The 25,833-nt window shown below is 46.4% G+C and overlaps 1 protein-coding gene across 1 annotated transcript in view; it reads left to right on the top strand.

Moving 5' to 3' along the window:
* The window catches only part of RYR3 (ryanodine receptor 3), a 195,396-nt gene that overhangs the window by 107,956 nt on the left and 61,607 nt on the right, over positions 1–25,833 (top strand). Inside the window, exons 35-41 of the mRNA XM_072962745.1 lie at positions 2,620–2,669; positions 3,064–3,124; positions 5,053–5,291; positions 6,830–6,911; positions 16,005–16,135; positions 20,195–20,515; positions 22,782–23,022. Coding sequence (XP_072818846.1) covers positions 2,620–2,669; positions 3,064–3,124; positions 5,053–5,291; positions 6,830–6,911; positions 16,005–16,135; positions 20,195–20,515; positions 22,782–23,022 — 1,125 coding nt within the window. The remainder of the gene's footprint in view (positions 1–2,619; positions 2,670–3,063; positions 3,125–5,052; positions 5,292–6,829; positions 6,912–16,004; positions 16,136–20,194; positions 20,516–22,781; positions 23,023–25,833) is intronic.

Raw genomic sequence — 25,833 nt, forward strand, 5'->3', positions numbered from 1 at the left:
CACAGTGCTTTAAATTCCAGGAACTGCCTGTGTACTATGGTCTTCATTTTGCAGATCAGGAAACTGAGGTTTGCTCAGATTCACTTCAGTACCTCAAGTGACCCAGGCAGTAAGTTAGGACAGGACTGAAAGCCCCGTCCTCTCTATCCAGATCATTTTCTCTGCACTGTAATTACTTCGTTTATTAATATTTATTAAGCAGGGAGGAGCCCATGTGGTCAAAACGAGATACACTTAGAATCAATTACAGACGCAAGATTTCCTAGATATTTTCATGCTGCACCAGTGTATTTTGTAAGAAGTTAGGGAAATGAGGAGCGAAGTGATATATTCAGATAAGCCAACAGAGAGCAGGTGTGTCTGTTTTCTTCATCTATTTTTCTTAGATTATTAATTCATGGAAATGTAACATTTGTTCAGCCAGGCACCATTTGTCACGGCTGGAATACAACCTGGAGCTGATCAGCCTTGCAAATAGCTTTCAGATCCATCAATGTGCTCACTGCCCTCCTATCCAAGCAGGCGTATCTGTGCTGAACACGCTCAGATTTCTAGGCCCCTTCTGTTCTCAGCCTTCACCCGGGCCCCACCTCTTCTGCATCTGATGCCATTTACCAGGGCTTTCCAGAATCTCTCCCCTGGGATCCCTTTAATTTACCACCTTCAGGTCCTGAGACGAGAGGAAGGTGCCTGGGGACTCGGGCCCCTCATAACCCTGAGCAAAGGACAATGCTTTTACTTAAATCGTGGGCCCCAGAGGGGACAAGGAGGAGCCTCTGGAAACCTCAGGCCCCTGAGAAGGCACTTCTGACAGCCAGGGGAGCTACGTTTGTGTTAGGATCAAACAACCCAAGGATCTGCTTGAACTCGAAAAATGTTATTTTGTATTTAGACAGCGTGGGTCCATTTTGAAGCATTTTGCCAGAAATAGTAACTGAGTTTATCAGCCCCTTATGCTAAAAACTACGAGGGTCGTGGGATTCCTGTCTACCTACAGATGAGAAAGCCAAAGCCCAGAGCAGTGAAGTGGCGTCACCGAGGCAGCCCAGCAAGTTGTGGCAAAGCCATGGGACTCATATTCCTCCAGCATCTCCCCCGCTCCATGCATTTCCACCAGATACGTAACTCAGAAAAAGACCAAAACACCATGGGGAGAGAGAGAAAAGGAAGCACTCCATATTTAATTTCACGCTAGCTGGCTGCCAAATTTCTGTTAACTTATTCTGAGCTCTCTCAAGCTCTAGGCCAGGGTTTCCATCCTGTTTCCCCTGCAAAAACAAATGACTAACCATGAGAGACTTTGGCTGCGGTTTCCAGCAGATAGGCCAGAAAGGCCCAGGGCGTTCGTGGAAAACCGTTTCAAGGTGAGCACATTTTCACCCCCACCAACACTCTGGGTGGATTTCTTCTCCCTTCGAGCTGCCGCCTAAAGACTTCTGCCCTGTGTGGGCAAGAAGCCCATGGCTCCTGAGGAGAATTTGGGCAAGACTTCTGCTTGGCCTCACCTCAGGAACCCACGGCCGGACAGGCTGATTTTATTCTGCTCTCCCTCTCTCTGTTCCGCCGGGAAGGACTGCTTTCTGAAGGGACTGCCAAGTTCTTGTCTAGCTGTGCGTGTGTTAAATGATGTCTGAGTGCTGAGGCATCTCTGCCCGAGAACGGCGGCGGCACGGGTCAGATGATGGCCGCGGTGCCCCTGCGCAGGGTCCCGCAGGAGCGTGTTCAGAAACACCCGCGGGCTCTTTCCTGACTGCGCAAGGCCCTCTGTTAGGCAGCCTGGAAAGTAAAACAGTAGGACACAACTGGGCCCCCAGGGGTTCCACAGGAGGAGATACGGTAAAAGCAGAACAGTCGGGCTTTCCCTGCGTGGACACGGCTAGGACAGCAGCCCGGCCAGGCCTGGAGGCTAATGGAGATGGTGGGGAAAAGCCATTTCTTTTCTTTTTTGGGAGGGGAGGGGTAGTCAGATTTTTTTTTTTAATTGATTGATTTATTTTTAACCAAGATACTGGGGATTGAACCCAGTATCTCATGCAGGCTAGACATGTGCTCCACCACCGACTTAGACCCTTCCCCACCTAGAAAAGCCATTTCTTAAAATGTTTCCGGTTGGACACAATATTGCCCATACCTGAGTCTTTAACTGTCTTCCAATCCCACCTTCTTGCCCACTTCCCACCTAAGGCCTCACACAGCCCAGTGAAGGCCGCGAAAATGATTTGCAGTCCACCACAGCAATGGAAAAATCATGCTTCCTTCCAGAATCCCCATGTATCCATGAATGTTATACCAGTGAGTGTTTCAGCCTATGGTATTCCTTAGCAAGGGATGGTTTGCAACATCTGGCTCATTGCAAAATGCTGTACCTGTTGCAGAAGGGTTGTTTTCTGTAAGACTGGAGACGCCTGCGAGGTACCACACATGATTCTCCAACAGGAGAGTGGGGATCACGTGCCTTCCTAGTGTGGTCCAGAGGATTCTTTGAGAGGAACACGGTGCATTTCCCTGGACTGCCGTTCTGTATGCTTCATTTTACAGCACGGGGGCCAAGGGGCGGGGTACGAGTGAGTCTTCCTTGAATCTCTGAGCCTTTCCAACTTGTGTTCTTTTCTGCTTCAGCCTGTTCTGCAAACTCGCTGCTCTTGTTCGGCACAGGATTTCCCTCTTCGGTAAGTGAAGTATTGCTCGAGTCCGCGCTCCCTGCAATTATCCTGAGCTTGTTTTTTAGCCTTCCTCTGTGGCTCCCGCAGGCAACCAGAGCCTTAGGACTAAGGTGTCACCTAAACTGGCCAGAAAAAATTGATCTGAACGATGATAAATGACCTCCCTACCCCTTTGACAGCTCAGATTTTCCACACCATTGAATGTTTTAAGCTCTGCCTCTAACATCCATCATAAAGCGATGTGTCAGGCCAGAGATAAATGCCTTGTCCCCGAACAGAGGCCTGGCACTTGGTGTGTTGGTTAATTATGCTGGGCTGTGATTTGTGCATAGTGAGAAAATTGCATTTAAATGACGGGCCGGAGGGCTCGGAGAGTCACAGGTGGTATTTTTGCTTTTAGGGAGTGATTCTGCTACAATGGTGAGCTGTCTTCACATCTTAGCACAGACACTTGACACAAGGTGAGTCTGCCCAAATCTTCCCAGTAGTTTCTCAAGACTTTCTCTCTGCCCCTTTCCTCACTTATTATTGTCCTGAAGAGAAGATGTGTCACTGCTCTGCAGGAGCTGGGGACAGAATGGAAGACAGGGAAAAGATGGATCTCGCCCTGACGTTAGCACACTCTGTTTCTCAGTTCTCATGATGGAGAGCCGCTGTCAGGGTGTACGCTGAATGTTAACAGCGGAGCGTCTGATCAGGTCTTGTCTTCTCTTACTGAGAAGTTCATCTTCCAGAAGATAAAATACATGATGTGGCAAAGTGCTACTTGGTACCTAGTTCTCCACAAAAAAAAAAAAACAACAAAAAAAGGAAGAGCTGTCTGGTGGGTGATGAGGCCATAAGTATCCTGGGAGTGGGGACCAAAGCACTCAGAATTCAGAACCTCCAAGTAAGGAAACACAGGGAGATGTGATTATCAGAAGATCAGAGACAAAGAGATTCGAGTCCATGGAAAAATGGCTGGACAAGAAAGAAAGGAAAATAGAATAGGTTGAATCCTTCTTTCTCTCTGATCCTTTGATGATCACATCTGTGTATATATCACATCTATGTATATATGCATGTGTGTGTATATATATGTGTGTGTGTATTCTGGTAGCATAAATGTAAGTTATTTGATGAGATTAAAAAAGAGAAGCAGTACAAAGAACTGACAGGGAGGATTCTCACACACAGTCAGTCAGCAGAGTCCTTGTCAAAGTTGGGAGCAGAACACACATCCCAAAACCCAATGCAGAAGAGAGGCATCAGCCTAAAAGAGTGGCCGGATGGTGAAAATCGACTGCAGACTGAGAATGCTTACCCCAAAAAAGTTAAGAGTAATTAAAGAGGATTTTCAGGGTTTTGAGAGAAAGAAGCATATTACAGAGATATTAAGACAACACAACATTTGCAGGATCAGAGCAAAGCATCTTAGGGATTGAAACCCCTTGCAATCTGAATAAGGAATCTTTATTCCCAGAAGCATGCAGAATGCCTAGAAAGAGAGCCCGCTTTCTTAAAACACACAGGTCGGTGTGTTTGATAATTATTCCTGAGAAAACCTGGGATTTTAAAGTCGGGGCAATGGCTCATAAAGGATAGGAGTGAGCCTCACTGACTTCATTTACTTGTCTTTATTCTTCCGATTGGCTGGATGATTACCATGAAAATGCTGTGCATAGAAAGCGTCTGTCCTGGTAGCAAGCCTGTCGTAATCTTGTGAATAAGATGTAGAAATATGGGAAATAATAGATGACTTGGTGATTTGTTCCAATTCTCAGTTTTATAAAATAGTTTTGAGGGAAAACCTCAGACATCCATAGCTAATCTCCTTTCCCACATGGTGTGTTCCGTGGTCTGATGAAGCTGTCTGTGTTAAAAGGGGCTGGCTGTCCCTCTCCCCTCCCATCTCCAAGCCGGGACATCTAAGGTTAAGTCAGTTGACTTAATTCTTTGTTCTTGCTCTATGAAGTCATGCATCACAGGAGAGCTAATATTTCTAATTAGTCCTTATAAATGTTGCTTTTATCCCATGAGGTGCTGCAAGAAAAGCTCCCTTCTACCTCCTTTTAATTACATATTTCCAGAAGAATGTAGCCAGCTGCAACATTATATAGCTAGCAGGTGGCCAGTATCAGTTTCATTCTAAGTCGCCCTCTCCATTTCCTCAAGAGTTGAGCCCTACTTCCCTCAAACCGAACATACCATCCAGTTGCTGGCCCCCTTCGAGATTGTGTGATCCAGGTTTCTTTTTGGATGCTAATCTGTTCTCTGTCCATTTCCCCTGACATGGTGCCCTTGGGTGACTGGATGGCGAATGTCTGCCCAGGTCGCGCTGGGAGTCCCTCTAGGAGGGTTGGCCCAGGGTCCAGGTTGTGTTCTGGTTTTGAACACTGTTTGCTTGCAGGACTGTCGTGAAGTCAGGCTCAGAGCTGGCGAAGGCTGGGCTACGAGCATTCTTTGAAAACGCCGCAGAAGATTTGGAGAAGACTTCGGAAAACCTGAAGCTTGGGAAGTTTACCCATTCCAGGACGCAGATCAAAGGCGTTTCCCAGAACATTAACTACACCACGGTGGCTCTGCTCCCTATCCTGACATCCATCTTTGAGCACGTTGCTCAGCATCAGTTCGGGGTGGACTTGCTCTGTGAGTCAGCCTGCTGTCTGTCATGGATGTACACGCACCGGGCCACAGAGAGAGAGGGAGCATGTGGTGCATTCACTTAGGCTGACCTTGAGGGTGGAGAACAGATCATTATTGCACACTTCTTCCTTCTTCGATTTAAAGAGGAAGTGATAGACTCTTCGAGGGGAAGAAATCCCTAAATCTGAGTATATAGTGCTTCATCTTTTCCTACTGTTGTTCAAATAGGACCAGAGTTTTCCACCCACTGGTTTAGCTCACAGCCATTGTGTTCCCACTTAATTTGAAAAGGTTATCTGACCAATCCAGCAGGAGATAGAGGATTGCTCCCAGGGTTTCTCAGACACCAATTTTCCTGTTAAGAAGCCTTAATTTATTCATTGGATACCAGAAGCTAAGGAAAGCTGCTAACATTTCATTATCTGAGCCTCCAGAAGAAGACCGTAGTTGGTGGGTTTTATTTTAGTTTGCATTTAGTACCATGTCCAGCCCCCTTATTCTGCCACCAAACTTCAGTTTCACACTTTAAATGTTGGCTTGTGATTAAATTTAGTTTAACTGGCTGTCAGTAGCTAAGGCTGTGTCTTCCCTATCCCAGAACAATGAAAATCAGTTATTTCCATGGAGTTATGGGAAGTGGTAAGGGAACAAACTCGTTATTCTTTTGCAGAAGGAGGGGAGATAATCAGGTTTATTTATTTTTTTAATTTATTATTTTTAATGGAGGTACTGGGTATTGAACCCAGAACCTCGTGCATGCCAGGCATGTGCTCCACCACTGAGCTATACGCTCCCCACGTTAACTCATTACTCCGTATCATGGAAACAGTGCTGCACTTCCTTGGTGAAAAACAGAAAGTTAAATTAGTTCTCTTTGTGCTGAATTAGTCCTAGCCTTATTGTGAGTTCCATACATTAACAGGGGCTTGTAGCCTGCAGATTAAACTGTCTGAATTCCTAAGCAAAATATGCCCTTCCCTTGGGAAGCATGGCAAAATCATGATATGATTGGATTGCCTTTTGAAATACAGAGAACTTGGGAGAGGTGGACATGAAGAATTTTGCTCTATCACTGAAGAGGTAGGGACAATGTATGTATCTTCCTAGGAAAGGGACAAAGTTCTCATTCAAACTTCAGATTTCTTGCATTCTTCTTTCCAGGGGAGGAAACATTGCTCTGGATAAAATTTGACTAGTGTTGCCCTCTATTGGAGGAAAAAAGAATGCCTATGGAAGGACTCATTGATCATGAGATTCCTTTCCCTGGGAAGCAATGTGATCTGTATCCCAGGTCCTACAGGGGAACTGGCATGGCTCAGTGGAGGGCATCTCCTGACAATGTTGCCTCTCCCAGCTCAGCAACTGGCATCTGAATAGAGAGGGGTGAAATCTGTTAAAAAGAGAGAAAGAGAGGTCTTGGGCCCTTGGGTGATGCCAACATGTATTTCCTGTGGGTTCTGCTGGTGGACCCTTTCCAGGTGTGGGGGGCGAGCAGCAGGGATCGATGCGCGGGAATGACAGCTCCTGTTTGTTCTTTTCAGTGGGTGACGTGCAGATTTCATGCTACCACATACTGTGCAGCCTCTACTCCCTCGGGACGGGCAAGAACATCTATGTTGAAAGGTAATTAGCAAACAAAAGAGGCTAACACATTTGGGCTGAGAAATATGTTACTGACAGTCTCTAAACCCTTAATAATAGCATCTTTTCAATCCAGCAGAAGGGAAATGCTCCCTGAGATGGTTTGGTGATTTTGAGCCTAGGTTATAGAATGTTTATGGCAACATCAAAGAGTGTTAATGAGGCTACTGAGATGTATGACTTCCGTGGAGATAGCTGGACATTGTAGGTGGCTGTGGGAATAATGCAGCCAAGCTAAATCATGTGTTGGTGGCCAAAAAGTATCAAAGAATTGTCTCTTTCTTCATAATCACGGCTTCCAGACAGCTTCCCGAGTTCCTGTGGTTAAAGCTCGCTGCGAAGCTCGAGGGACTTGAGGCAGTCGCTTTCGTGTTTAATGAGTTTCTGTGCGCTACGACCCTGGACCTTTACCATTCTCGGCTGTCAGATTAGCCGTAGTTTTAAACAAGCCTGGGCTTTGGTAGCAGAGATGCTATTCATTGGATCTGAACAGGCTGGTTTGCCAAGGTGCTTGGGTTTCAGCTCTGCTCTCTAATCTACCCAGAGCAATGGAGGCCTTTGGTGACCCCTGCTTTTCAGCATCAAATGCCTTGTGTTGTGTGATTGTTTAAATCCACCGGGAAGATAAGGATAAACACAGCGTTAACCAAACTCCACACTTAGTCTTGTCCTTGGGAGACTTTTTTTTTTTCCTTTTTTGCCCTTTCATATAAGGAAACTGGAAGGAGTTTGAGCTGTGCTTTAATTACTTCATCTAAACATCCCCTTGGCATCCAGGCTCCACGTGCCTCCTCAATGTGTGGCGCTGTTATCAAACAAACCAACGCTAAATCCTCCTTTCACGTCAAAGCATACATAAGTTCTAATTGCAGTTTCTCAATAAAGCAAAAAAAAGATACCGGCTCCTTCAAGAACTGAAGAACTGTTGACTTGATCTCATGTGCCAATAACCAAAAAAATGTTGAAGAAATGTCTAAGTCTTCATGATTACAGCCTTTAAGTAGCTTGTAGAGTTCAAGAAATTAATTGAAGAACTAATGACTAATTTATGTTGGTTATGATTTTAATCCCTTAGGGTTGCAAAGCTTTCCTTATTGTTTAACATGAAATATGAGTAGTTTCATCATTTAGGAATAGGAACTGGGCAGACAAAAGTGTTCAGTATGTTTTATACCAAACCAGAAAAAGAATGAATACAATTTTTTTCTGTTCAATATTGAATTTCACTTAGGGAAGGCATCTTTACTTCCATTAAGCAATTGTGAGTGTTTTTTCAATGTCTTTTCTTATTCACTCAGTTTATATGTGTGTATCTACATATATCTGTACGTGAGTTTCTTTGTGCAATTTTTTTTTTGAAAAGCTTGTGCATTTTTCTCTTCTCAAAAAATAAGTCAAAGGAAGTTCTACTCTGAAATGACAGACCAGAAAGACTGCTTTTCATAGGACTTTTTGTACTTTATTCATCCATTCACAGTATATGAGACTGTGAGTATTGGTGCCTGAGTCTCAAACTTCAAAGCAAGGCTTTGAAGAAGCACTAGAGCAAGTCTCCGCTATTGTCTCTCTGTTGGTTAATGGAGCAACTAAGAAACTGAAGTTTTAAAATCCGAGAGTCGCACGCTGCCTCTGTGAATGACTTTTATTCGTTTATTGTCTTCTGTATTGTGAAAGTAAGACCTACTTATTCCAAGAAAGCAAATAGTACAAAAGTATGGAAAATTAGAAGCCTGCTGTTCTCTTGGCCCCAAACCACTCCACCGAGTAACAGTTTGGTATGTACCTCTCCAGGGACTTTACACGTGTACATTTTTACACATGTGGGATCATAATATTGCCTTACAACTTAATCTTATTGGCTGAGGCTAAAAACTGAATTCCTTTATCACACAAGTCATATTTTAAATTTATCACTTAGGTAAAATCATCATGAATTCTCTACTTTAAAAAAGAGAAGCAAATTTAGTACGTTTATATTTTTAGCAATTTCCTATCCTTTCATCCTTTCCTTTTTTGCTATGGCATTCCTTATAACATTGACATTCTATTCTGGAATATTCTAGAACTAATATTCCCTAAGTTGTTTACCCTGATTTGGATTTAAATGATTCGGTACATTGCCAAGTCCTTTTGAACCGTGAGTTTCTCATTCCCCAATTTTTTTAAACTTTTTTTTATTGCGTTATAGTCATTTTATAATGTTGTGTCAAATTCCAGTGTAGAGCACAACTTTTCAGTTATACATGAACATACGTACATTGTCACATTCTCTTTCGCTGTGAGCCACCACAAGATCCTGTATATATTTCCCTGTGCTACACACAGTACAATCTTGTTTATCTATTCTACCAAATTTTGATTTTGATTTTGATTTATCTCTTGGTTGACCAAATTCATCATTATACAGTCGTTTCTGTAAGAGTTCTTACTCTTGAGTCTTTGCCTATTTTGAGCTATCATCCCTCGACTTTATATGTGAACAGTTTCCATGGTATAAAATCCCTGGGTCATACTTTCCTCCCTCAGAAGTGTGTGGACTTGGCTTCTTCGTGTCCTGACAGTGCGCACTCCCTGGACCCGGTGACCTGGTCCACGGGCACGACTGTGCAGTGCGCGGGCAGACGCTGCTGCTCTCGGGGGTCTGTCTGTGGTCGTGAAGTGCATTCACTTCGCTGTCCCGAATCCCAAGGCGGTCCTTTCTGTATCAGCCTGCTCTTCTCCTCTGAATTTAACATGCCCCTCAGTCTTCAGAATTGGTCTTCCTTTATTGAACTGACCTTTTGTTCTATTATATTGTTGGGTCTTTTTCATCTTAGCTGTTTGGGGAGGGAAATTATGTGTATTTATTGGCTTTTGCCTTAATCTCCCACATCCTTCATTTTCTCTCTAGTAGCTTTTAGCGAACTGTTCTTTTCTGTTTTGTGTTTGGATTTTTCTCAAATTTTCTCTGAGTTACTTTTGTTTAATTTTCTGTGAGTATAGAGAGAAGAATTTCTACTGTTTTCTGGATAATTCTTTCTCTGAACTGTGTTTCTCTTCTGTTTCTTGGTCATTAGGTAGTTGCTAGCTCTCAAGAACGGAAAGGAGCCCGTTTATGTATGCACGTGCCTTTGTATGTGTGTGTGCATGCGTGTGTGTGTCTGTGTGTGTTCAAGAGGAGGAGGGTGTACAGGGACGAAGCATCAGGCAGCTTCAGAGCTGAGCAGCTGGTGGAGGACTCACCCTCACTCTATCAGCGGCACCTTTAGCCCTAGGAGTGCTTCCACCCTTAGCCTTCAGTGTCCTCCCTCAACTGAGGTAAGCGGCTGGCCCAGTTGAGAGTTGGTGAGGTACTTGGTGCGTCCTATAGGATAGGCCTTTTGCTTTGTGACTTAATGCACATTCATTCCCCACTTTAGAGGACTTGAGGCAGCAGCTACAAGACAGATGATGTCTCACTTTCCCACTCCGCGTCACCTCCAGAGATTTGCAGGCCAGGAGCCCAGGGCATAGGCATGGCAGGTGGCACACACACCCCTTCCTGCTCTGTCCTGCCTGCCTCTCTGCAGTATGGAACGTGGGCCTCACACGCACGGCCAGCAGGTCTCCCAGGGCCTGCTCACACCCTTCATCCTCATTGTTTCAAGCAAAAACTCACATCCTGGGCTCCTCAAAATCCCAAAAACTCATATCCTGGGCTCCTCAAAATCCCCACATTCCCTTCCAGAGATCTCTATACTCTGCTCTAGGTCTGGAAAGCACGTTTCGATTTTAGCATCCTCACTTCATCTGGTCCATACTTTGTGGTCTGAAGCTAACACATTTTCTAATTTCGACATAGATCTAAATTTCTTCCCAGTCCCACCCCGCAGGTTTTAGGGAGAAAAGCATTATAAAATCCACCATTTCTCTACCACTTTTTACTGCACTTTCTTTGGTTGCTGAGTTCTGTAGGTTGCAGTGGAGCTACTTAGTATGGTTTCTGGCTGTAGCTTGAGCGTGCACTGCAGAGAGACGATTCCAGACACCTCAGTTATAAGGGTAACTGTGAGGGGGAAAAAGTCGTTGAAACAGAGTAGAGACCTTTTTTCCTTTTTGGAGTATTTTCTAATTGAGACAATACTGAGATGGTCCCTGACAAAGTTTTCAGATACACAGTTTCAGAGAATAAAGGCTTTTACGTATCTCACCGTGGAGAATACTTACATTCCTTAACAAGGAGGTACTTTGACTCATTGATAGAGCCTTTGATGGGGGTGGGTTAAGAAAACTAAGTTTGGAAGTTGACTACATTGAGCACTGAGTTTCCATTTTATTTCAAATTAAAACTGTTTTTGCCTTCACACTTCAGAGAGATTTATTTCTTCCTTTCTGCCCTGCCCCCTTTGATCAATTGCTTCTGATCAAACATCGCTTTCCCTGCGCCTCTGAGACGCCTAGTATTGCTGTCTAGAACTGCGCCCCTCTGCTGCGTGTTGTTTCCCCTCCTTCACGTCCTCCAGGATTTTCTTGAATGAACTTTCCAAACTGTGAAGCACCAGATATGTGCTGGCATAATCACTATTACTATGATGACTTTGTCTCTGCATCTGTACCTGAGAAACAAGATTCATGGAAATACAATTGAGAGATCAACTCAGGAAGTAACAAAAACCGAAATACAAATTAATACAAATTGAACCCTCTTCAATCAGTCACATTGACCAAGTACTATTATATGAAAAATACTGACCAGGCAGTAAGAACTGAGGAGGACGGGGAGAGGGAGGGTCTCTGTCCAGGGGTAAACTCAAGGAGATCGTTGGGTTGCTATGGAGCTGTTTCTCTATCCAGGTTCTGCTTGGTCCACACCCTCACTGCCCCCTGGGGGGCGCTAACAACCAGAGAAGCATTTTAGCAGCAGCCCTTTGCCAGGCTCCCTCTCTCCTATGGCCTGGAGGCCGAGCCATTCACTCTGGTATTTCACAGCCATGAGCATTCATCGGCAGACTTAGGGGCTCTACTTTTATGGAACTTTTAACAGGGAGGCCAGGAGAACCGCTTTTTATCCCTCGCAGCTAATTAGCATTGTTGTGTGCTCCAGACTAGAAAACACCCTGGGGTGAGCTTGTAGAGCGTGTGTGTCAGTAATTAGAACCAGCGAGGACAGGGACGTGCGTGTCCCTCCCCTGTGAGTCAGCAAGTTAGCAGAGCACCAGAGAGCTGTCTTCCGCCCCAAGGCTCGCCTTTGTATCCGACTAACTTTCTAGAAATGCACTTTCGGGAGATGATGACTTTAAATTTGGTGAGAGAAAGAGAAAGGAAGGGATAATGGGTCCATTTAGTACCAAGACAGCACAGGGCCACATGTGTCCTAGGTTCCCCTCCCTGGCAACTGAAATTTGTCTCAGATTTGATATGACCCCTTGTCACTCCTGATTTTCACCCAGATTTTTTTTCCTTCACTGCTCATTCTCTACTGGTATTTCTCTCGCCTCATAACTTAACTCTTTCTGTCCTCTTCCTCCTCGAAAGGCAAGACTAAGGTGAGGAGAAACACCACATGCGCAGTTGCCTGAGAAAACAGCCCCTCGTGGGTCCTCGTATTTGGTGTCCATAGGCCCTCACTCTGCTTGGTTGTCCGTGAAGTTGTTGGTGTCTTTTTACGCCTCCATCACCCCCGTGAGCTTAGCGAAGAAGGGAAGGAATGAGGGGGAGGAGAGGTGGGGAAGAGGAGAGGTGGAGGGGGCAGGACTCGCCCACATCTGCTCAGAAGTGAAACAGCTGTGCAAAGCGTCCCAGAGGGGAACCCTGGTCTCCGGGTCTGCACAGCCCCGCTCCCTCATCACTGACTGCCTCCACATGGAACCTGGGCAGCTGCCTACACAGGGCCCAGGAGGACCCCATGTCATCCAGGGCTGCTGTGCCTCCGAGGCAGACCTGGATTGGGGGATTTAACAGCCAGACCTTCCATGGAAGACAAGGCTGTGCTGTTAGCTAAGAAGTGATTGCCTGGCTGAGGGCGTTCTTGCTTGCTGGAGGCTGATTTGAAACTTACCTGCTCAAATACTTCATGGCCAAATAAGCTGTCAGCTAGTCCCCTAAAATCCGAGCCTAAGAGGATAGAAGATAAGGACTAAAACCATATATATTAATTGTCCTTTAGAGTAATTAAAAGATCACTTTTTCATAAGTTGGGTAACTTGATTGCAGATCACGTGGGGGCTCCAAGGATTACACAGCTTTCTACCGACTCACTCACCCACCCTCTCCCTCCTCTCTCTCTCTGGTCCAGGAGGCCCCTCTGGCATCTCAGGCAGGACAGTTCTGGATACCCCAGGCCAGCCCCCTGCAGATTCTCATTCCACCCTAGATAGTCTTGTCATTTTTTTTCAGGATCAGTTAAGATCACATTTTTAATCTAACTCAAACATGTGTCTCTCTCTGTGCTGTAATGACATTGCTGGTTGATTCTAATCCTTAGAATTAGACCATAAAGATACTGCTTCAGGGCTCTGTAGTGCCTCCGCATTCAGTGAGAAAGGGCTTCCACCACCTGGAAGACAAAGGCTGAGGTTGAGACTGGCTTACTCCTCAGTGAACTGTGGCTCCCCTAGCTTGTTATCCCGTCCAGAGACCCTGCAGCTTTGACATTCTGGCCTCTTGGCACTGCTGGAATTGTTGACTGTGGTCATAGTGAAGCACAGTTAACACAGTATGGGTTTTGATGGGAGCTGGAGGGAACCCTGAGAACTGAATGCCTTTCTGTTTCCACAGAATTGCAGTAGTTGGGTAGATGTATGCTCTTGGCTCCGAGTGTGCCCGCTGTAGCTGGCAGTGGTCTCCGTGACGGTTCTGTAACATCCCCCGAGATGCTCCCAGGGCTTCTGCTAGTAGGCTTCATACACACAGTGTCCACGCTCAGTGTGAGCTGATCAGTCACAGAGACAGGCACACAAGGTGAGCTTGAGCATTGTAAGTCCTTCCAACTCTTAATTATAGACCGATTGTCTGCGTTTTCCACTAGTTATCTTCATATCGTGGGCTAACAGAAGACTCACATTACTGGTTTATTGAAAGAAATTTTTCCGCTTATTTGGGAACTGACATCACATGTGCAACTCACAGGACAGATGTGTAGTCTGTCTGTGATTGAATGCCAGTGTGTGGCGGACAGAAGATATCAGTGGGTGGAAAACAAATGCTCTGGTCCCCCATTCATCAGAAAGCAACAGATGTCAGTCCCCATACAGGCCCCTTCAAGCCAGCGCTGTCACTGTATCGTCTCACTAGCAGAAAGGACCTGGGTTAGACACTACAACGCAAGGCTAAGCCCATGTCGAGGGGGAAGCACTATTTCAGTACTAGCTCCGCTTTGACCAGCCGGTGGCTGGTTCCCATCACTGACGCTTGCAGCCTTGGTTATCCTGCAAGCCAGCGTGAGTCTTCTCAGCTGGAGAACTGGAAACCTGAATTACGAATCCCAAGCATTTTGGTTTTGATTGATTGCTTGTTTCCTAGAGAGGCTTAAAACCCAGAGCTTATGGAGAGAGTGTGGAGAAAAAGGAACCTTCCCAATCTATTGGTGGGAATGTAAGTTGGTACAGTCACTGTGGGAAACAGTAGGAAGGTTCCTTAAAAACTAAAAATTGAGTTACCATGTGATCCAGCAGTCCCACTCTTTGGCATTATCCAGAGAAAACTCTAACTTGAAAAGAGACATGTACCCCAGTGTTCATAGCAGCACTATTTACAATAGCGAAGACATGGGAGCAATGTAAATGTCCATCAACAGATGAATGGATAAAGAAAATGTGGCATGGGGGAGAGGGTAGAGTGCATGCTTAGCATGTAGGAGGTCCTAGGTTCAATCCCCAGTATCTCCATTAGACAGATAGGTAGGTAGGTAGGTAAAACTAATTAACTCCCCACCCATAAAAAATAGAAATAAAAAAAATTTTTTTAAGTTGTGGTGTGTGTATATATATAAACACATGCATACATACACACACACACACACACACACACAGGAAAACTACTTAGCCATAAACTAACTATCCTTCAATAAAAAAAAGAATTTAAAATGCCATTTGCAACAACATGGATGGACTTAGAGATTATCATACTAAGTGAAGTAAGTCAGACAGTGAAAGACAAATACATGATACCACATATATGTGGAATTTTAAAATACGACACAAATGAACTTATTTACAAAACAGAAAGACACTCACAGACGGAAAATAAACTTATGGTTACCAGAGGGGAAAGGGGGAGAGGGATAAATTAGGAGTTTGGGATCAACAGATACAAACTACTCTATATAAAATAGATAAACAACAAGGTCCTACTGTATAGTACAGGGGATTGTGTTCAATAGCTTATAACAAACTAATGGAAATGAATATGAAAATGTGTGTGTGTGTGTGTGTATATACATATGTATATATATGTATAACTGAATCACTTTGCTGGGTACACCTGAAACTAATGCAACATTGTAAATTAACTATACTTCAATTTTTTTAAAAGCCCAGAGCTTAATACATGGCGGACACTCAAATGTTTATGAAGGAAAGCAAAGTAATAGGTGTTAGAGCTCTTTTCTCTAAATCAAACAATATGCTTCAGGACCTGTTGTTTGTCTTGCAATGCACGTCTTTCAGTTGGTGTTTTATTGGTGCTTTTTGGCCCATTATCTACTGTTCCCACCGAGAGACATAAACTACATTGATAGCAGGGAATAGACACAGAGTAATTACACAGAACATTTCAAAACATGTTGAGAACAAGGAAGATCGAATTCATTTTGGATGCCAGCACAACCTGCTCTCAGAGATGCTGGGAGAGAACAAAGCTACATAGTGTATTACATCACCTTAGGTATCAAGAACTAGGTTCCAGGGAGGGAGACCGTTGTAAACCATTGATTAGTGTCCAGAGAAAGGTGGGGAGGGAGCAGAGCCTGCAGCCTTGCTGAGCCTGGGGCCTAGGGCTGTCCCGTGGAGCAATCTATGGAGAAGTGGCCTGAGATATCCTGGAAAAGGGGCCTGGCCACCAATGCCGGGGGCCAGCATGGGGGTGGCACCACTTCTAAATGGACTTCTTTGTTTCCAGGCAACGTCCTGCCCTTGGAGAATGCCTGGCCTCTCTGGCAGCCGCCATACCAGTGGCCTTCCTGGAACCCACCCTTAACCGCTACAATCCGCTCTCAGTCTTCAACACCAAAACCCCCAGGGAGAGGGCCAGTAAGTACCACCCCTCAGCGGTCACCAGCCACAGGCGCAGAGGAAAGCAGCTGGGAAGGAAGGCCGCGCCGGCGGGGGCAGCAGCCCCGCAGCACTGTTGGTTCATGGGGACTGAGAGGGACCAGGAGGTCCGATCTGGGACTGGGTGGCATGTCCCCATCTGCTGGGACAGTGGGCATGGGCAGGTCCTCTGTTATCATTAGACTTTGGTTTCCTCTCGTGTCAGATGAGGAGACAGTGTAGTGGACTTCTAAATCCCTCGCATCCTAAAGCTGAGTTCTCTTGCCGGCCCCACTCTCTGCCCTCCTTCTGCACCTGGGGGCGCACCAGGGCACTGCTCTGTGCACTTCTCTCCGGAGCATCCTCGGAGCAGGCACAGCTGCACTGATAACCTTATTAAGCTCTTCCAGTTCATAGAGAGGCTGTGTGTCTGAGGATGACGACCACACGTTCTCCATCTTCGTGGAAGAATAAAACATAGAAAAAACACCAGAAGGAACTGAAATCCTACAAGGAAGAGAATTTGATAGGAATGTTGGCACACTAAGGTCTAGAACAGCAGTAGACAGACTATGGCCATGGGCCAGATCTGGCCCGCTGCCGATTTTTGTAAATAGCGTTTGATTGGACCGCAGTCATACCCTCTCGTTTACATGTTGTCTGCGGCTGGAGGGGAGGAAAAATAATGTTCCCTCTGCCCTTTATTGTTCTTGGCTGAGACCCCCGCCCCCTCTAAAAAAGGCAGATGGACAGGAGAAAAACAGACTTTCAGTTATGTACACGTGTGTGCACGTGGGAGCCCCAGAAAGACTTGAGACTCAAAAGACAGCCGTCCAGTGGAGGCTTACCTACCGTCCTGGGCTGAGGAAAGGGCTAGGAGGAGTCTGGGGCTTCTTGAAAAGTCGAGTGTACGTGAACGTGTGTGCTGGGATAGCCAGGTTTGCCTGGAACCAGAGGAGCACTGATAGCTTGGTGAACTCTGAGAAGATAGACTTCATTCAAAGTGGGTGGCCTGAGGGCCCAAAGAGGGAAAGCGATGTGACAAATGAAGTGAGGTGACAGGTGATGTGAGTCCTTGGTTTAGAAATACAATAGGAACTGATTTATCAAGCCTCCAGTCAATTGGGCGTCTCTGTTAATTGACAGTTGGTGTTTTGCCAGAAAGGTTACTCTTACTGGAAAGTCTTCTATCCTGTAAGATCCTGGAGCATTTTCGGACTCATCCAAAAATTAAGATATGCCTAGGAAAGGTTTAATACTGTTATGTGCCAGTTATTGAAAGCTAGATAAATCTTTGGTTATGTGTGGCAGTGGTCTATGAATCAGAATATTAGATTGACCAAAACATCCTAGCTACCAGCCAGTTTACTTTCCGCATCCTGATTGAAATAGTCAGCCGGAGAAAAAGGAAGTCCAGTTCCCATGGAAGCTGTCTGCCTAAACTACAAAGGGATGGCGCTGTCTTCTCGAGGGAAGCGCTGCTTGGTGAAGAAAATACAGCTTTGGAATCTAAGTCAGTGGTTCCCAGTGGTTCTCAAGTGCTGGCGTGTATCAGAATCACTCGAAAGGCTTGCTGAAGTAGATTTGCTGGTCCCACCCCTAGCGTTTCTAATTCAGGAGGTCTGGATTCCGAGGGTCCTAATAAGTTTCCCGGTGATGCTGCCACTGCTGGCAGACGGATCTGGCGTTGGGAACCATTGATTTGAAGATGAAAGGACAGTGTGTTTTAATGGTCCCCACTTCCAGCCTTGTGATTCTAATAGCACCCAGACGAGCTGTTTTTCAGGTAGATAGTTCAGCAGCATTCATTCTGTGGGTTTATTATGCGGCATTTGAAGTACAAACCACCGCCTAAATCACAAATGTTTCTTCCCCTCAAGGACCAATTACACATAAATAACTTTTAAAGGTCATTATAATGACTCCAGTGACGCAACCTCAGGCAATTCCGTGTTCTCCGTAGATAGAAAAAAAGTGTCCATGATGATGTGTTGTCTATGTGACATTTAAACACACTCCCCCAAACACCAGCCTTCTCATGTATTATGTTACAGCCAAACAGCTGTAAATTTCACTTGCATCGTGGCAGTTGGCACTGTTCTGTGTGCAGAGCTGGAAGGTGGAATGTTTGGCTTTACTGTCTGTACCTGTTTATTCTGACACCGTATGTGTCAAATGATTTTGTCTGTGAGAGTCTCCCCAGACCCTCGTGTTCACGTCCCCCCGACTCTTGTTGCTCTGCGGCAAGGTACAGGCTAGACCTGTTCTCCGCAAGTGACCAGCATTGGCGGTGGAGCGTGCTTGACCCTTGCCACTCCCTTCCGCTGTACATCCCAGAGGCTCAGTGCTCACTGGCTGTCATGCTACGAGTCCTTTTGAATCGTCCGGATTTTAAAGGACACTGGTTCACTCCTCGCTTCCAAGGAAGAGAGATCTGTAGCCTTGTACTTGCCAAAAGGCCATAGTGATAGCCACAGAAAAGCGTAATTAGAGAAAGGATGCTAGGGCCTCACGGGGCATGCTCCACAGCAGGGACGCTCTCCCAGGTCCGTCACTGTGCAGCTGGACACTATGCCATAGAACCGCTCATCTCAGCTACAGAGTCTTTGTCTCCAAGGTAGCCAGGATGATTCTGTACTGCTCCAGGCAGTACAATCAGGAGAGAAATCAAAACAGTGTGTTCCAATGAATCCTAAAGGCCGAAGAATTTGCTGTGGCCATGCATATTCATTCACTCTTCCATTCCTGTGACTTAAAATCCAGAGAAGAGAGACTCCACGCCGCCAGGAACCCAGTGGCCAAGGGCCTGCAGGCATAGCCCAGTTCACAAAATGCTATGCTTTATTTGAAGTCTTCAGCTTTATCCTTTGAAATTCATGAGATCTTCGCATTTTACCTCTAATACCAAAAATAATTTCCTCAAATCTTCTCGTGGATCTTATGTTCCAGGAAAAGGCTCCACATTTTCCTGTGGCTTCTCAGACTCCCCAGCCCTTGTGATGCTTTAGCCCCACGGTGAGGAGTTTGACCTGTGGGTGGAGTCTGCGTGTGAGCTGCCTCCCAGGCTCAGGTGGACTCTGGGGGCCGTGAGATTAGTGGACCCTCGTGCAGACCTTCAGGCTGGTGCTTCTTCCTCAAGCAGGCCGTGTCCCGCCACTCGGAGTCCTTGTTACCATCTCGCCCATCAGGAAGCTCAGACTGCTTCTGGTCTCTTCTCCTGTCTTGGGGGAAGCAGTGACGTATGTCTTAAAGAGAACAGGACAGGTGTCCTCTGGCTTCTTCTGTTGGCTGTTCTTGTATCTGACAGTGTTTAATGTTGAACTCTGCCTGTCATCATTTCATCCTGCCTGTTCTCGTTCAGTGAAGTGACCCGACTCCTTCGGTGTGAGGAGAAGACAGGGCTAACTCACTATTCCTTGCACGTAAGCCTTTAGAAACAAGAAGGCTCAAGGGATTAACAAGAGGTCTTGGCACAGGTTGCTTCAGGTTATCAGTAACTTCTGTTGTAAATGCAGAAATAAACGTATGTGCAGTGTTTTCCCCCCAAATTTCAACTGGGTAGAAAGTACGGTTTCTGGCCCAGCTGAAAGAATTGTTGATGCAAGAGGTTTCTTCTTCCTTTTCTGAACAGTATAGACATGATCCAGTGGATTGAACCACCAGTTGGCAACTCCACACCAGTGGGTTGCTTTTCTCATCCTAGTACTGCCTTTTCTGCAGGGCATGCACTGAGGCCAGGAGGGAGAAACCAAGAGACTGGCTTTATCACAGAGACATCTTATGAAACATCCCTCGTCTGTGTCTCTGTTACACTCCTGTAACCTTCTGTTTAAGTGTTTTTAACCTGAATATGACATCTAGCAAGATAAGCCAGCCTCTGGAAGCCACAGTCTTTACAAAGGCAGCTGGAGGCAGAAGTTCCTCCACATCTGGTGCTTAATTGTCTGAGACTCTGGGATGGAAAATTATGTCTAAAGAGGAGCGGACAGAGAGAGATGGCTGCACCACTTGCACTTTTGAATTACTGTCCCTTTGTTCTTCCTGTGCCCTCTCGGTCAGTTCTGGGGATGCCAGACACGGTGGAGGAGATGTGCCCCGACATCCCCCAGCTGGAAGGCCTGATGAAGGAAATCAACGACCTGGCCGAGTCGGGGGCCCGATACACGGAGATGCCGCACGTCATCGAGGTGATCTTGCCCATGCTCTGCAACTACCTGTCCTACTGGTGGGAGCGGGGGCCTGAGCACCTGCCCCCCAGCACAGGCCCCTGGTGCACCAAGGTCACCTCTGAACACCTCAGTGTTGTCCTGGGCAACATTCTGAAAATCATCAACAACAACCTGGGCATCGACGAGGCCTCGTGGATGAAGCGCATCGCAGGTACGCGGGTGCCCCCTCCCCAGCCCCGCGTTAGTTATTTAACGGTGAAAAGAACGGACTTAGTCCCCTGTGGAGCTTCCTGGAGCACGTGCTCCTGCCCAGCTCCCCAGCTAATCCCGGCCCCTCAAATCTCCAGGAGGCCCTCCTCCTTGATAAGCACTCCCTGACTCAGCTGATCATTGCCTATTTGCTTTTGGCGCTCACGAATCCCATTCGCTCCTACAGTAATAATTGTCCACGTTTTCTTGGTAAGTGATCCTGTGCGTTGTCCACACACATAAAACGCACAACCCCTGTGCTGTGCTGTTAAGTTTCCAGCATTTGTATTTCACTTTATGCTTTCTAAGATACTCTCTAATTTAAGTTCACATAGCGTCACGGTGATGTGATTGTGTTTTTGTTCTGTGTTCCTCCAGAGCTCCTGGAGTGCAGTGGGCTTTTAATGAGTATTATTAGTTGATTTTCTACTCCTGAACAACTCCAAAAAAAAGGAGAGGCTTGGAAAATGAATAACCATACTTTCTGCAGTTAGGAAACCACGAATATTTTATTGTCCTCTGTCAGAGGACAGTCCGAGGAGACAGAAGCACTTATGGGAAAGTCATTGCCTTTGCTGGACCTGCAGTGTAGACAGACGGTTCCACCATAGCTGTTTTACCCTCACCATCTCTCGGGCCACGAAACACAGCAGCTGGGTCAGTGGGAGCTCTTAGCTTCCTGGACAAATGAGAACATATAACTCTGCAAGACCAGGGGAAAAACCTTCCTACCCTCTCCCTGTCTCTAAAAAGGAACTGAGATTCGAATGATAAATATTTGGGGTGCTGATGGCTCCTAGATAGTACAGGCCTCTGTGAACATAGGAGTATATAAAGTTGGTGTTCCTTTCTTACCGGTCAGTCCAAGGATATTGTTAACTCTAGGGCAATTTGTTGAAGACCTCCAATTTGTAAATCTGAATTAAGGGAAGGAAGGAAATCAAAGGGCTGATTCCCTTAGCTTCCCCAGAGGTGCAGAGGAAAGATGTCACAGCAGGAGCTGCGCTGGTGGGAACTGAACTCAGCCTGTTACTTCACAGCTGAACCCAGAGCTCGTTGAATCAGGCCACTTCATTTCTGGTACCTAAACAACGTCGATTTTAAATAGTAACCCCCGCTGATCACCCGTATCTGGAATAGCCATTCTGATTTCAGCTCCAAAGTAGAGGTGCACACTGCTGGAGGCTGGGGTGTAAAATGTGAGCCATTATAGTGCTACGTTTCGAATTCCTGATGATTGCATCTCAGCAGAGAACTGCCTTCACCTTCTCTTCCTGAAACAGTCTTCTCATGAAAGTGAAAAATAAGGCAAAGTGCGATTAAAAAGAAAATGTGCTGGAGTGTAGGCTGTTTCCAGTTGAAATGTCCTGAGCTAACAAGCCTTTGAAATCCACCAAATACACAAGGCACTTTGTCAATGGTTTGTGGCTCTTGTTAATTGTATTGCACCTATTTTTTGTAATTACTCTGATTCTGATCTTTATTACGAAATTAGACCAAAAGGATGTCCCATTTAAGAAACAGGATGAGACATATAGGTTTTATCTTTCTCTTTAAAGAGGACTGGAATCACACCCCGAGTCCCACTGATTGCTGGTTTCTGCTCATTGACTTCTAGTGTCCACCCCAGCCTGCCTGTCCGTTCATAGGAGATAGTAGCTTGTCTGCTTTCCTCAGGGCCCAGGGGACCCCCCCCCCCAGCCAATACGTTGGCAGTTCTCAAGGGTTGGGGGCTAAGGTGCTTGGGTCAATATATTTTTAACCAGAGATTTTGCTCTAAAATAACCAGAAAGCAGAGTATTGAGTACCTACTCCTGACTCAGCACAGGGCTGGTTATATGAATAAAAGGCTTCCTTCCAGGAGTTTACCATCTAGCTAGCAAGCCAAAACCCCCATGAATGTGAAACAAGATAGCCTGCTATGAAAAGCTCAGGGGTATAGCAAATGTCGTGCATGCATGCAAAGTTCAGGAGTGGCAGGGGCTCCCCAATGGCTTGGAGATGCAGAAGGGTAATGGGGACCTTCTGTAGCGCTATCCACCCCCACCCCACCCTGACCCTGCAGCTGTGGCTTCGCGAGAGGGAAGTGCCAAGTGGAAGGTGACGGCAGGGCAGGTGCAGTCTGAGTTGATGGATTTGCACAGCCTCACCTTTCAGTATCCCTTCTTTCCTCTACCAACTGTCGAAACATGTGAAGTGATGGAGAGGCCCTTTGTTTGCAAACACAGTGTTCGCCCAGCCCATCATCAGCAAAGCCAGGCCGGACCTGCTGAGAAGCCACTTCATCCCAACCCTGGAGAAGCTGAAGAAGAAGGCCATCAAGACCGTGCAGGAGGAGGAGCAGCTGAAAGCCGACAGCAAAGGGGACACTCAGGAGGCGGAGCTCCTCATCCTGGACGAGTTTGCCGTCCTCTGCAGAGACCTGTACGCCTTCTACCCCATGCTGATCCGCTACGTGGACAACAACAGGTACAGAGAGGGCCCGGCAAGCCTATCCGCCGGGGGGAAGGATGGTGCTGGGCTTCGTTACAGGTGAGAGAGGGAGGCCACGTCCCTCCTCCCCCACCCCAATCCCTGGTGTGGGACCTCTGGGCACTGCTTTCATTGACTGTGACTGTGTGGTCAGTAGCGTGGCCGCCCCTTCCGTCCTCACAGGCCATAGTAGCGAAGAGGGTGTTGGTCGAATAAGGGCAGCAGCGACCCCCTCCAGCCTCTCTGCTGTTGTCACATGTGCATTCAGCAGACATTACTGTGTGTCAGGCACTGCTGTAGGCATTAAGGAACAGGAGAGACCAAACAAAGATGTCAGGCCTAGGGAGCTTTCATTCTGGCAGGAGAGTGGGGCAAGCAGACAATAAAAATAAATACTTACATACTTACAATAGTCTTACCTATATACTTGCATATTTACTTACACACTTTACTTACAATTTGCTTATCTAAGTAAATTATACAAGCAAAGTAAAGAGAATTAGGAGCACCAGGGTGGCAGTTTTAAAAGAATGTTACTGAACAATAAGGTCCTACTGTATAGCACAGGGAGCTACATCCAGTATCTTGTAATAACCTATAATGAAAAAGAATGTCTATGTGTATAACTGAGTCACTGTGCTGTACACCGGGAACTAACACAACAGTGTAAATCAACTATACTGCAATCTTTTTAAAAATGTACAACATAAAAGAATGTTACAGAGAAAGCAACATTTGCACAAAGACCTGAAAGCGATGAGGTCAGGAACCATGCAGGTCTGGGGAAGGGTTATGTTTCCAGGAAGAAGGAACGTCTAGTGGTGGCCCTGAGGAAGAGTATGTCTGGGATGCTCAGGGGATCGCAAGGAGGCCAGTGTCGCTGGAGAAGACTGAGGTGTGGAGAGCAGGCGGAGATGTCAGAGAGGCCATCTTCATGGGGCCAAGAGTGCGGGGCCTTGGAGGCCACGCTGGCTTTCCCTCTGGTGAGAGGAGAAGTTGGTACAGATTTTAAGCTAAGCTGTGATATGACTTAATTTACTCTTTGAGTGCTGGGATGAGGGATCTGGGCAAACAAGGAAGGAAGGAGACTGGTTGGGAGGTTCATGGTGATCCAATCAAGGGCTGATGGTAATTCGTAGAAACAGAGCACACTAGTGGTCACCAGGGCCTGGGGGAGAGGGGAGTAGGGGCGTCTGCTTAATGGGACTCGGGTTTCCTTTCAGAGTCCTGAAAATGTTCTGGAACTGGATGGTGATAGTGGTTGCCCAACATTATGAACATATCAAGTGTCACTAATGGGAAAGTTTATGTTATGCATATTTTATACAATTAAAAAGAAATAAAAGGAGTTGGTGGTGGTTAGGGCCAGGCTGGTAGCAGTGAAAGTCGACAGAAGATACGGGATTCCGAGTCTATCTTAAAGGCAGAGCCCTTGGGACTTGCAGACTGGGAATAAGAGAAGAGAGGTGAGTCAAAGACGATTCTGAGCCATTGGAAGGAGGAGTTCCCAGCAGTTGAGTTGGGGAGGATTGTGGGCACAGAAGTTTTTAAGGGGAAGATCAGGAGACCCCTTTCAGACATGTTAAGTTTGAGTTGCGTCTTCAGCATAACAATGAAAATGTTGAGGGGCGGTTGAAGAAATGAGTCCAGAGTGCAGGCCAGAGGTCTAGTATAGACAGGAATTTGAGGGTCATCTACATATGGAGGTGTGGTCTTTAAGAGCCACAAGGCTGGATGAGATGAGTAAGGCCTGAGAGGGAGAGACAAGAGCTCCAAGGACTGAGCCCTTGTGCTCTGCAACACTAAGGGCCAGGCAGGAGAGGGGAACAGTGACTGAGCCTGAGAGGGAGCCACCAGTGAGACAGGAGGAAACGCACAGAATGTGGTGTCCTCGGTGCCAAATTCACAAAGGATTTCCAGGAGGAAAGGATGGATGAAGGTTATTGGTGACCTTGACAAGAGTAGTTTCAGTGGAGTGATGGACATGAAGGCCTCTTTGGGGTAGGCTGGAGGAGAATGGGAAAAAAGGACGTGGAGATGGCAGTGCAGACAACTTGTTCAAGGGTTTTGACTATAAAAGGGAACAGAAATGGGCTATTAGGCTGGAGGCAGAAGTAGGCTCGAGAGAAGAGTTTTTAAGATGGGAGACTTGTCAGCGTGTTTCTTTGTTAATGGGAATGGTCCTTTGGAGAGGAGGAAACTGCTCATGTAAGTGGGAGAGAGAACTTCTAAAGCAGTGTCCTGGAGCAGGTAAAGGGCCAGCCTCAGGTGGCTGATCTCTAGCGGCGGGCAGGAGGGCAGGGAGCGTGGGTGCTGCTCCTGATACACGCACACACGCACACACACATGCGCCCGCACACACGCCTCCTTTGTGTGTCTGTATGGATAATGGCATATAGGAGTCCTTTTCTGATTGCTTCCATTCTCAGTGAACGAGGAAGCAAGATCATCAGCTGAGAGTGAGGATGAGGATGGGGAGAAGGCGCTTGGAGGTCTGAGGAGGAAGGAGAAGCTATGAGGCAGTGGCCAGGCAGAGCAGGAGGGCAGATGGTTCCAGGGGAGTGCAGTGATTGCCAAGCACCTGAGATCTGCAGTCATGAATTTAAAGCGAGACTCCTCGGCAAATTTTGTTTTTCTCCAGCCAGTTGGGCTACAAGGGATGGGCCCAGACTAGGAAGAGAGCTGGATTTATCCAGGGTTGAGGTTTTGCAAAATGAGTATGGTGGAAACATGGGTGAGGGTGTTGAGTGTGTGTGTGTAATGGGGTAATTATAAACATTGACGATGGAATTTAAGTTGAGTAAGGAG

Source organism: Vicugna pacos, chromosome 6, assembly GCF_048564905.1.
Source record: "Vicugna pacos chromosome 6, VicPac4, whole genome shotgun sequence".
NCBI lineage: Eukaryota > Metazoa > Chordata > Mammalia > Artiodactyla > Camelidae > Vicugna > Vicugna pacos.